Source organism: Lytechinus variegatus, chromosome 13 (genome assembly GCF_018143015.1).
Source record: "Lytechinus variegatus isolate NC3 chromosome 13, Lvar_3.0, whole genome shotgun sequence".
NCBI classification, from domain to species: Eukaryota; Metazoa; Echinodermata; class Echinoidea; order Temnopleuroida; family Toxopneustidae; genus Lytechinus; species Lytechinus variegatus.
In genome coordinates, this window is record NC_054752.1 from 18,421,105 (window position 1) to 18,433,003 (window position 11,899).

General features: G+C 39.1%; 1 protein-coding gene across 1 annotated transcript; it reads left to right on the plus strand.

Annotated features, from left to right (window-relative positions):
• Positions 1-2,969: 2,969 nt before the first annotated feature.
• On the plus strand, positions 2,970-9,091 carry LOC121425916. The gene is made up of 3 exons (XM_041622023.1): positions 2,970-4,509; positions 6,084-7,787; positions 8,362-9,091. The coding sequence occupies exons 1-3, from the start codon at positions 3,005-3,007 to the stop codon at positions 8,726-8,728; spliced, it is 3,576 nt and encodes a 1,191-aa protein (XP_041477957.1). The 5' UTR covers positions 2,970-3,004; the 3' UTR covers positions 8,729-9,091.
• Positions 9,092-11,899: the final 2,808 nt, after the last annotated feature.

Consider the following 11,899-nt stretch of genomic DNA (forward strand, 5'->3'; position numbering starts at 1 on the left):
GACAACGAATCGCAAATAAATCAAGACCCCCCCCCCTATCCCGCACTGACTGAAATTCAGACAAAATCAATATGCGTCTGGAAGGGCAAGCGGAACATGATGAGGCAAAATTTTTCTTTAAGATATGGGCCTATATGGTTCGTGTAACTTTCAGATATTGCGTACATTTCAATTTTTGGATTTCCGAGAATTTGTTTAATTTCCCGAGAACTACCTAAATATGAAATCGGGAATTTTCCTTCAAAGTAGAACCTCTGATTTGAATGTTAATACATTCCATACGTGCATGGTGAATGTGTAGGTGGGTCGGGCTATTATAGTAATAAAAAGTAAAATATGGACGCGTCGTGGTCTAGTGGTTCATGACTCTCGCCTTTCAAACAGAGGTTCGTGGGTTCGAATCCTAGCCGAGTGGCGTGTTTTCCTTCAACAAGAAATTTATCCACACTGTGCTGCACTCAACCCAGGTGAGCTAGGTGAATGGGTACAGGCAGAAAATAATTCCTCAAAAAGCTGTGTGCACCAGAATCGTTATAGCCTAGCTTAGCCGGGTATTACATGTATTAGGCGCGCTGGGAGAACAGTTTTCGGAACTGAAGTGGCTACCCTGTATTGCTATTATTATGTATCGTTGATAGAAGTTTTATCCATTTAATATTCCCTTTAACTATATTATGTATTCTTTTATTTACTGACTCATATATTATTTGGGTGACCCAACCCTACACGCATACTGCGGCATGGGCATCCAATGTTCCTAATCTATAAAACGAAGTATTTTGCATTTTTTTAAAGTATATATAATTATGTCTCATTTTCACATACTTTGTAATGTTTGTATATTCTTGATTTTGCATGTTATCTTAATGGAAAATAAATGAATTCAATTCATCTCGGAAATAGACATCGATGGTTGGTATGCATGGCTTCGGATTAGTAGTACTCCTCAGCAATCACGACTGCAAGCTCGTACCTAGCTGCTAAGGGAGAGGGGGGGGGGGGGAGTGCCCCTATATAATTTTTGTGAGCTCTTGTTTAGTTGTAAGAAACAATTATAGCAGGGAATTAGTTACAAGAAATGGCAGTTGGCAGGGAAATAAAAGAATGCACCCCTCCTGACAAAGAGTACTCTAAGGGCAGTATATGTAATGTTTTGCTTATCCGATCGCACGCAGGTTTTACCATTTACCAGTGTTGCATTCCCATTACTTTTTTTTATTTCAATGAATAAATGAAATTAAATCTTAAGATTCCCGTAGTAAGAATTGTATCAATATCACCGTTATTGAAGGTTTGTCGACTCGTTTCCATTTTTTTTTCTTGAAAATTTTAATTTTTCCGTCTTTGTGTTATTCACCATAGCCTACTTTCAAATGCTGCCTCCCCGTAGATAAAACATAGTACATGTATCTACATTGTGCACAGGTTGATCGAGATATTAAGGATTTTATGTTTTTCTCAAAGCAGCCGAATCTATTCTATTTCTCAGTATTCTTTTATCATCAAATTGTAGAATACATACGTATGTGCCTATTTCAGCCCCCACCAAAAGAAATATTGTTGCTTTTGAGATATTGAAGAAAATAGGGAAAGTCGAGGCGAATGCTCGGTTTCCCCATGGAAAAACGCAGTAGCTACATGTGAAAGAGAATTCTTTTCAGTCTTATCACTTACTCAGTCTATACTGCTTCATTACCACGAAAATATTTATCAATGTGTAACTCAATGGGAAAATAATAGCTTAGAAACACGGAGGGTGCCCGATACCAACAAGGGAGCCATCTGCGGTAAAGTCCCCCAAATCATAAATAGTAAAAAAAATATGCAAAAAAAATACTCTTGTAAAGTTTAAAATTTAGAAGTTTGAAGTCTTCTGAGTTGCGTGTTTATCTATTTTATCCCTTTGAGTTTGTACTTAGATCTTGATGTAATACTAGCTTAGAAACACTGGGATATCTGCTACAAACTACATCCCCCTCTGTGGTATTTTTTTTTGCTAAAAAAAAACCTTTTTGGACAATTCTCTTGAGGCCGAACACCACTAACTATTTCCCCCATAGACTCATGTGTTAAAATGAGATTTGAAAAAAAAATCGCCCAAAATAAGTCTTAATAATGATACCATCCAATTCGTAATCATTTGATAGTCAATCCAATATCCTTCAAAAACTAAAAATATGAAAAGGGGGTTTTCAGTATTGTTTCGCGCTACAGGGGCTCTAACCAAGACAACATACAAGCAGCTTTAAAAGAATAATATATATATAACATGCTTATCATCTCAACTTGTGCAAAATGTAGGTATTGCGTTTTTCCATGGGACAACCTAGATACTGCGTTTTGCAATTACCGGAAAGTGGCTTTCTCAAATGAAATTCAGACAACTGACTACTTTTCTGAAAAAATATGAAAAATGTCAGATACTGTGTTTTTCCGTAGGGTGTATAATGTATTCATCGTGGTATCGTCTAAATATATACAATGGATTTCAAAACCAATTTCACGAGTGAATGGACAACTGTTTTATGATTATAATTCGTCATCTCATTTTTATAAAGGATTTCGTCATCTATTCTACAAAATGGAAGTTTCCGGGGGTTTTTGTATAACTTTCCTGCTTTACTGAGAAGAAGGTTAATAAAGCATGCAAAGGTCAACAAGTGCCTCTCGGATGATTCAATATTTACCCCTGCTATTTGATTTCATTTTTTTTTCAAAGGTGTATGCAGAGATCTGCACGACGTTGCACGATGCAGAGTCATTTCGAGCCAGACATGTCCGAATGTTTGCTAATACCACGTACTTTGGGCCTGCGGTGATCATTTTCCTCGGGACAAAAGGGTGAAATCAAACAGTGAAACAGCACTTATTATCCAATCACCTTTAATGTAACAGAGGTGTGGTACACTAAAATATTGCATATATAGGTTTGAAGAGTTTCCACCGAAATTATTACGCGACCGCTTAAAGCTATTTGAAGGTTGTAGATGTCGATGACTTGCCAATGCTGCTAATCATGGCTTCTCATCTGGTTACTGCCCTTTTACTTTTATTTATCATCGACATTAATGTTTCCTTTGCTCAAGTGAGAGTCGAAGTAGCCGAATTGGGGGAGGTCGTAGGGAACAATTATGACTTTGATGGCAACGTAATGGAAGAATTCATGGGTGTTCCATACGCAGAACCCCCAGTAGGAGAATTTCGATTTGCTCGTCCACGGCCCAAGCTGCCTTGGGAGGGAACACTGAATGCAATGACTTTTGGCGCTGCCTGTCCACAATCACCAGTGGAAGGTCTTGATGATCTGTTGATAAGCGAAGACTGCCTCTTCCTGAACATCTTCGTACCACCCGCAGCAACCGAAAATAACAAACTGCCTGTCATGTTGTTCATACCAGGTCGAGGATACCGAGCTTATTCTGGATCGGAGTACATCGGGAGGGATATGGCCGTCAAAGGTTCCGTCATCGTCGTCACCATCAACTACAGATTCCTTACATTCGGCTTCTTCAGCACGGAGGATGACACCGTACCGGGGAACTACGGACTCTGGGATCAAAGATTGGCCATACATTGGGTGCGGGATAACATCGGAGCTTTCAATGGTAATGGGAGTATGATTACCATTGTTGGCCAAGGGCGTGAGGGAGCTACAGGAGTTGTAGCTCAGACCCTTACTCCTTTAAACGATAATAACTTGTTCCAAAGAGCTATTATCCAGAGCAGCACGTCAACCGATGCTTCCTATATCAGTTTTGAGGGTCAGGCTAGGAGGTTGTCCAATATCGTCATTAACACCCTGAACTGCAATGAAGGATCATGGACAAAAAATCTAGCTTGTCTTCGGAATAAAACATGGGAAGAAATCGTAGCTGTCGATTACACCGCTCTCGAGGGTGCTTACTTTGAACCAAGGATTGATGGGCTCTTCTTTCCTCGAACCCTCGATAATCTTCTAGATATGAATCTTACACACCAATATGACATTCTGATGGGAGTCAACAGTGACGAAGGGGCAGCGCTATTAAACGGGTACGTCGATGTCAATGAAGCATTTCAGACTGTCCAGGATGTATCGAACTTTGCTTATTACGATACTAGGCAGAGGTACAGAACTGATGACCAGGCATTACTTGCAATGAAGGCCATCGATTACAGGTACGACGGTCCTCTTCTAGATCTCCCAGATGCGCAAAGCGCAATACGCTTTATGTTTGATATGTACGCTGATCGGTCCTACCTTTCTAAAACCATTCAACTCTTGCGCAATCACCAGAGGAGCGCCGAAACAAATGCATATCTGTATTACTTTGACTACGTGGACACCAACTATAGACTGATAGATGACCCTCTTCGGGATCCAAACAGGGCAGTTCAGGGCGAGGAATTGTTCTACCTCTGGGATTCGATTTTCGGCAGAGAGACAGCCTTGAATGCTCCGCCTGGAAGTACGTCCGAGTCAGTTCGTGAGGTTATGATTCAATATTGGACCAACTTCGTAAAAAATGGGTAATTATAAATACTGATTAAAATGATACCCGATATCGGGTAGAAAGGGAATATGCACGTTTGCCGGGTATTTTTGTTCACCCACATTTGGCTATTTCAACGCAACATTAATTACAATTGATAAAATCATCGGGTATCTTTTTACCCAAGCAACATGCACGTTCCCATTTACCCATTATTGGGTAAACCTTTTTATCTTTTAGAGTGTAGTTTGTACAACAGAAGGAGTTTTTACTCGTGAATATAGCCAAGTTAATTTAAGTATATGCAATAACAGTGACGTAAGAATTGACGAGAGTAAGAAGTATTCGACCCCACCCCAAAAAAATTATGTTTGGAGAATACCTGAAATTGTTTTTAAAAAACCGATATGATATGTATAACCTGAGATGAGATGTAGAAAACTACCGTCTGGATCATTAGGGAAATGGGATTATGTGTCTTGTGTTATTTTAGTTTCATATCTTTGATCGGGTGAATATAACCCACTTTATCCTACAGCATGATCAGGGATCCGTAACACAAGGAATAGCGATTAATCGCTAAATGAAAGGACCTATCAAGACCTACGGTGTATGCGTATTTTGTTCAGTTGACTGACTAGGACCAATCAGAATCTTTGTGTTACGGAGCCCAGGGGGCCGTTTCGTTAAAATTGATTATCATTGTAACTTTGCTCTTATCATGCTGATTGTAACCATCGTGGACAGGGGCGGATCCAAGATTTTTCAAGGGGGGGGGAAAGGACACATTTTCCCGAGGAAAAATTTGACAAGCGAAAAAATCCCCCCTAATTAAGTATATTTCGTCCACGAAAGAATTTGACAAGCAAAAAAAAGGCAAAAACAAAAACACTGCCTCTAGCGGGGGGGGGGGGGGGGGGCACGAGCCGGCTGTGCCCCCTCCCGTGGATCCGCAAGCTAACATGGCTCATCAGATAATACAGATTGTATACATCATTGTACTGGCAACATTTCTATGGAACGGGACGCTATAATTCAAGAGGCAATGTAAAAATATATATTTAGAACAAAGTGGAATAGAAGGGAACCTTGATTTTTTTAAAGGAAAATATGTAAGGGAGTGATATTGGTGTTAGGTTAATCAAGCCCGTAAACGGGGGGGGGGGGGAATCAAACCCCCTTAAAATTCCCAAAAAAAATAAAAAATAGGGAGAAAAAGGAGAAGAGAATTAAGGGAAGAGAGGGAAGGAATCGAACCCCTAATTGAAAATCATGGCTACGCTCTTGTAAATGGTTCTCGAAAAAGCCAGTCTATTTTTGTAAAGTGCTCTTCAAGATGTTTGATATTTACCCCCTCCCCCACACCTAAATAAGGGGGGAACGTATTTATATTTTGGCAAAATGTTTCTCTTACTGCATGCCAATCAGTAAATAGGATGAGTACATTTAGGATTTTAAGGAATTGTGAACATGGTGAATGGGATATTGACAATGCTGAAAACTTTCATGAAACGATACCGGGGTGTTCTTTCTATGGGGGGACACGTAAGTTATATAGACAAGCAAACTACATATATACTAATTTCACGTATTTCAATTCTTTATTTGCAGAGATCCAAATACTGACGATCAGCCCCAAGCCTGGCCCAAGTTTAGCGATGACACCTCTGAGAGTTATCTCGTGATCTCTGACACGATTGGAACAGGTGAGACACTACGGAACGAGTATGTCGACTTTTGGTTGGACTATATTCCAGAGCTTACCCGCATTGATGAAGATGAAACATGCTCTTTGGCCGCACAACCTTCAGATATCTTACGTGGTGCTGAACCAGAAACAAGTAATTTCGTGATTGTCAATGTCACGAGTGGAAACTCTGAGTTGGGGCAGGTTCGAGGCGTCCTACGCCGAGCAGACGATGGTGTTGGTGGTCGGGAAATAGGAATTTTCCGAGGTATTCCATATACGTTGGCACCAGTCGGCGAAAGGAGGTTCCAGTATTCTGAAGTCCTTACTAATTGGGGCGAAAATAGTATCCTAAATGCGACGGAACCGACAGCAGCTTGTCCACAGGCCCCGTCTCCTATTCTTGGAGCTTCTGAATACAGCGAGGACTGCTTGCATCTCAGTATATTCGCACCTGTGGTAGAGGAAACCAAACAAGGTAGTCTTCCTGTCATAGTTTATATTCACGCTGGTCAGTTCCGCTCAGGCAACGGTGTTGTCTTTGATGGAAGTACTCTTGCTTCTTATGCTGAGGCAATAGTGGTCACTCTAAACTACCGGATTGGAGCACTGGGTTTTCTCTCAACAGGTGACGAAGTCGCCCCTGGCAACTACGGTATCATGGACGTTGTTACAGCCCTGAGGTGGATTCAACGATACATTGGCAGTTTCGGCGGGGACGCTGGCAATGTCACTGCCTTTGGAATGGGTTCTGGAGCTCAAATAGCTCACTTGATTTCATTAAACGGACTCAATGATAGACTAATGCATAAAATAATCGCGCTTGGCGACTCTGTTTTATCGCCCACTATGTTGACAATCGTGGAGCGAGATCCACTCCCGTTTGCTGTACAGCTCGCGACTGCCCTAGATTGCCCTTCAGAAACGAACACTGAGCTAGTCGCATGCCTTCGAACCAAATCAACTGCAGATATCCGACAGGCTCCTGTAGGAGGAAGCAACTTATTTACAACTTCGTTTGCCCCTGTAATAGACGGAAAGTACCTTAAAGACTCTGCCGATAACATTTTAGTCTCGGGTAACTACGAAACAATCCCCATACTCGCAGGAGCAAGTGAATGCGACAATACCATCATCACTGCTCTATACCTTAACGAATCTGTTTCTGATGGGTGCCCAGATCAACGCTTTGCAGGAGCTATCATCGACAACGCTGTAGATATTTTCTACGAAGGCAGGGACGAGTTCGCCTCCCTGTTTAAGATGTTCTATCTACAGAGTGAGCTCTCCCCGACTGTACCGAATCCAGACTGCAAAGTTGGGCAACAGATCAGTGAGTTCCTGAGCGATATCTGGCTCAACCTCCCTCTGATGCAGACGGGGAAACTGATGGCGAAATTTGACAAGGAGATGTATCTGTATTCCTTGACCTTTCATGCCAACGACCATGTCTATCAACCGTTCCTACCACCATGGGTAAGGACGTCCTTCGGTGATGACTTCCCCTTTGCATTTGGTTGGCCATATGACAGCCAGATGATCCTTCAGAGTAGCTATGGTTACAGCCCGGTCGACAGGAAAGTTGCCATCAACTTCATGGAAATGATCTCAACGTTTGCCAAGTCAGGGTAAGATAGTTTTCATTACATTTTATTCATTTTCAGCGTGTAGCTGTTTGGAGGTTCTAGCTATGCCATTATTTCTAGATATAGGAGACAATAACATAATTTATTTCGTTTTTATTTTTCATCCCAATCAAGACTGGCTAAAATTCATTGAACTAAACAGGGCAGAGTCTACCTGTTTCCCATTATACACCAAGTTTGGACTTTGAAAACAAAATTATTACACATGATCTAAGTATTGATGTTTCCAAAATCTAACCTACCACTCATTAAACATAAAGCTATTAATATAAAGTAACAATATCAATAAGAACTAGAATATGATAAAAACAGCCCCATGCTTCACGAAATCTATATAAGAAAATGTCTTTTGGGGAGACCGTCAACATTGTCATTCAGCCCAAACGATATTTTTCTTGACTTTTCAGTAAAATGATTGCATTTGCTTATTGTTAATATAGAAATTGAATAAAAGTTATGAATCTTGAACCTTAATTCTAATACACCTTTACAGGTACACACATGTTGTTTTCAATACATAATCCAAGTCACTTTTTTTACATTTGTTATATTTCAGTATTCCATCAGCCAATCCTACTGACCCTGATTCAGTATGGCAACCTTACGACCCACTCCGATACAATGCTCTCCAGCTGGACTCCTGCCCAACCGAAGCACCCATTCCACGCGCCGAGGAGAAAGACGTCTTTTGGTACACTGTCATATCTGGCTTGAAGGAGACGCTCCTTGACGACGAAGTTGAAGATCCGGCTCCGACAGTTTTCGTTAATAGTTTCATTGGCTTGAAAATGACGGTGGCCCGAGCAGGTCGTACCATCGGTGCACTGGTGATCACACTGGGGGTCATTGCGGGCTTAATATTTCTAGCGATCTTCATGAAACTATGCTTGGTCTTTAATCGTTCAAACAATAAACCAGTTTAACATGTGTTTAATATAATGGCCATCTCTGCCACCCGACGACGTACGATCAATTCAAATCTTAAGAATTAACATAGATAGTGCTTTCTCTAATTAGAGTAGATAAAATTACTTCTGACATGATAGTCCCCATTAATCCTCCCAAAAATACAAGAAATATGTCCCGTAAAATCCGTTTGTCAGGCGTCAGCAATATAGGGAGTTTTCGCAACAGCACGTTTTGTAGTACGTAGAGAGATCTTTCACGCCAATGGAGTCTTTGTCGAGGGTCGGTGAAATAGACGTGAAGCAGATGTTGCGTCCGTGACTCTAGACAACCACATATTTGCAATTTGTCGTCAGCTCCGAAACAACAGACGAAATTACCGTTCCGATTCACCACTTTTCGACAAAGACCTCCCAGGTTTTCAATGTGATTTTCTTTGCATTTTCAATGCATTTGCTGCGTCCTAGGATTGACCATGCGTCGCAGTGCAAATACTCCTTAAACGCAGGACGAGACGCGGAATTCAAATTATTTTGTAATAAATGTTCACTTCGCAACCTGTTCTGGTATTCTTGAAAGTTTCTGCACAGTGTTTAGTCATTTCTTGACACTCTGCATAATCTGGGCGTTTGGGTTAGCAAAAACTGTCCGCATCCGAACTTTAATCCAAGTATGGTAACTTTGCAATTTATATTTATGGTAAACATAATGGGAACATCGATTATGATGGGCGACCGAGATCTCTTTACATGATGATTATCGTAATAATGAAGTTATTATCATCTCAAGTCTTTATGGAACACGGGCCTGCTGAAATTCGACCGAAGTTTCTAGCATTACTAAAGAAATTCAAAGCAAATATCGAAGTTCATAATTGACACACTGAACTGTCTTCTGTTTATTCTCTCGTACTCCCCTAAAGCAATTATTGTAAGAATTGAACCATACGACCTATCATAACGAAGTCGAATTAAAATCCAGCTTTCCTACTTTATTTATTACTTTTATTAGAATCTATGAAAATAAGCCCATCCTATCCATTCTATTTCAATTTGATCAGAAAACCGCATTTGCTCACTAATTGGTTTCGATTCATAATCGCTGAAAAAGGGAGAAGTTATCAATTAATTTCTTGAAAACGGAATTGTTGAGAAAAATTGAAGATATTCTCTATTATACTATTTTGATCACTATTTTAAACTGTATGATTATTAAATAAGGAAATATGATGCAATGATAATGATGATAATTATAATAATAATAGTGATAATAACGATGTTTCCTAAAAATCGTATTGCAGTCTAACCGTCATGACCGTGTGCGCTTATTGACTATTAAAGTAAATGACGTGTTCATTTGTCATTTCATATTACTTGCATTGAAATGATTTCTAAACTTGTTTTAATGTCGACAGGAACGGGGTAGTAACACGTTTGCTCCTGCGACATTTGCTCAGAGAGTTTTAAAGAGTTTTTGGTTCAGAATAATGTAATGATAATTTAAGGGTTTATTAAGTTTTGTAGGGTTAGATTTCGGGCAAGTCCAAGAATTCGCGCGCGTTACGTAAGGGACATTTCAGAGGCTTTAATGGCCTGAAAAATAGTGTTAATTGACTTTGATTAGATTGAATTCCCTCATGATAGTAGACATCTAGGAGAAGAATAATCATGGAAAAAATGGTGACATATGACCTTGACCTTTTAGAGAGAAAAGATGGGCCGTTACGTATGGGACGCAGAAAAAAGGACAATTTTTAAAACATTTTTTTCAAGTTGAGAATTCTCTGAAAGTATTTCTTTTGACAACTTGTAACTTAGCGTGATAGAAGTCACAATACTCTAGTATATCTAAGGCAAGTTTCATGCCATAAGCCAAATCCCTCTAATTACAGACTCTAATTAAACAAATTAATGACATGTTACGTATGGGACATTTTGTCCCCATAGAGAACGTTCACAATTTTCCCCATGATTAAAAAAATTGAAATAATTTAAAATATGGAAATAACAAAAGAGTTTCTGTCTTTTAAAATGTTCTATTGAGACATATTTGATATGACTGAAAAGGAAATTAGCCATTTCAACATTTTTTTTCTTGTTTTTCATGGTTTCATGAATTTCTTATGTATTTCTTTGTTTTTTATTTTTTCATATTTTTCCATTTTCACAATTTTTTCGCTTCAATTGTTTTCATTAATCAGTATTCATAACAAATCAGTCTTTAAAAACTAAAGAAAAGGTAAATAATCACTTTTAGAGCACTCTTGAAATTTGTTTTTCTCCATTCACTTTGTACACAAATCTCCCCATTGACATTATGTGTAAATGTCCCATACGTAACATGTTGTCCCATACGTAACACTTTTTAAATTAACTTTCAATTAAAAAGTAAACTCTATTTTTGAAACTTTTGGGGTATAACATTTTCATACTTTATAAATTAGAACTTCCCAGAGATGCAACAATACAAGTATTGTATTATGAGAAATAACTTTTAAAATATCTCGTTACGTATGGGACATTCCATCCTTGGACAAGACCTAATTTGCATAATTAATTAGATGACACCACTTTTTTCCCTAAAAAGTAATAAGATGTTAGGGGGTCCATGTCCCACCTATTACTAAATCTCACAAGTTTTGTTTTTATTTTCTATGAGTTTTTATAATTGTCCCATACGTAACGACCATTTTACCAATTATGCAAATTAGGTGCCCCAAATTAGCATAAATATGCATATTATCACATTTTTCTTCATGAAATTATAAAATTCAACATTTGGGCTTTCTTAAACCACCAAAGATAACTTCTGAAATTAAAGATGAAATTTTGCCTTCTAGGGTGACCTTTTCTTGGACTTGCCCTTTTACATTTGGCTTAGAGTGCAGATTTGCCATCGAAGCACGTTTCATAGGAGCAAATGTCAGGGAAACATGTCATCAATACAGATGATATAAATTCACTTAAAAGAAAAAAATCATTCCATTAAGTTATTCCATACCGATCTGCAGATACGGTAGCGCCCACACAATATGCACCCCCCCCCACCTCTATATACAAACGCACACATCAGTACACTAAAAAAAGGTTAATTTTTATTTGTTTCCCATACAAATTTGATAATTTATTGACGAATTTCAAGGTAAGAGATGGCACTATCAAAGGCAAAGAAGTATTATATAAAGGCCT

What these genes read in the sequence shown, in the direction of transcription:
- LOC121425916 (XM_041622023.1), top strand. Translation starts at nt 3,005, where the DNA reads ATGCTGCTAATCATGGCTTCTCATCTGGTTACTGCCCTTTTACTTTTA. An exon ending in ACCAACTTCGTAAAAAATGG is followed by an intron (nt 4,510 to 6,083) that starts GTAATTATAAAT and finishes CTTTATTTGCAG; the next exon opens with AGATCCAAATACTGACGATC. An exon ending in TCAACGTTTGCCAAGTCAGG is followed by an intron (nt 7,788 to 8,361) that starts GTAAGATAGTTT and finishes GTTATATTTCAG; the next exon opens with TATTCCATCAGCCAATCCTA.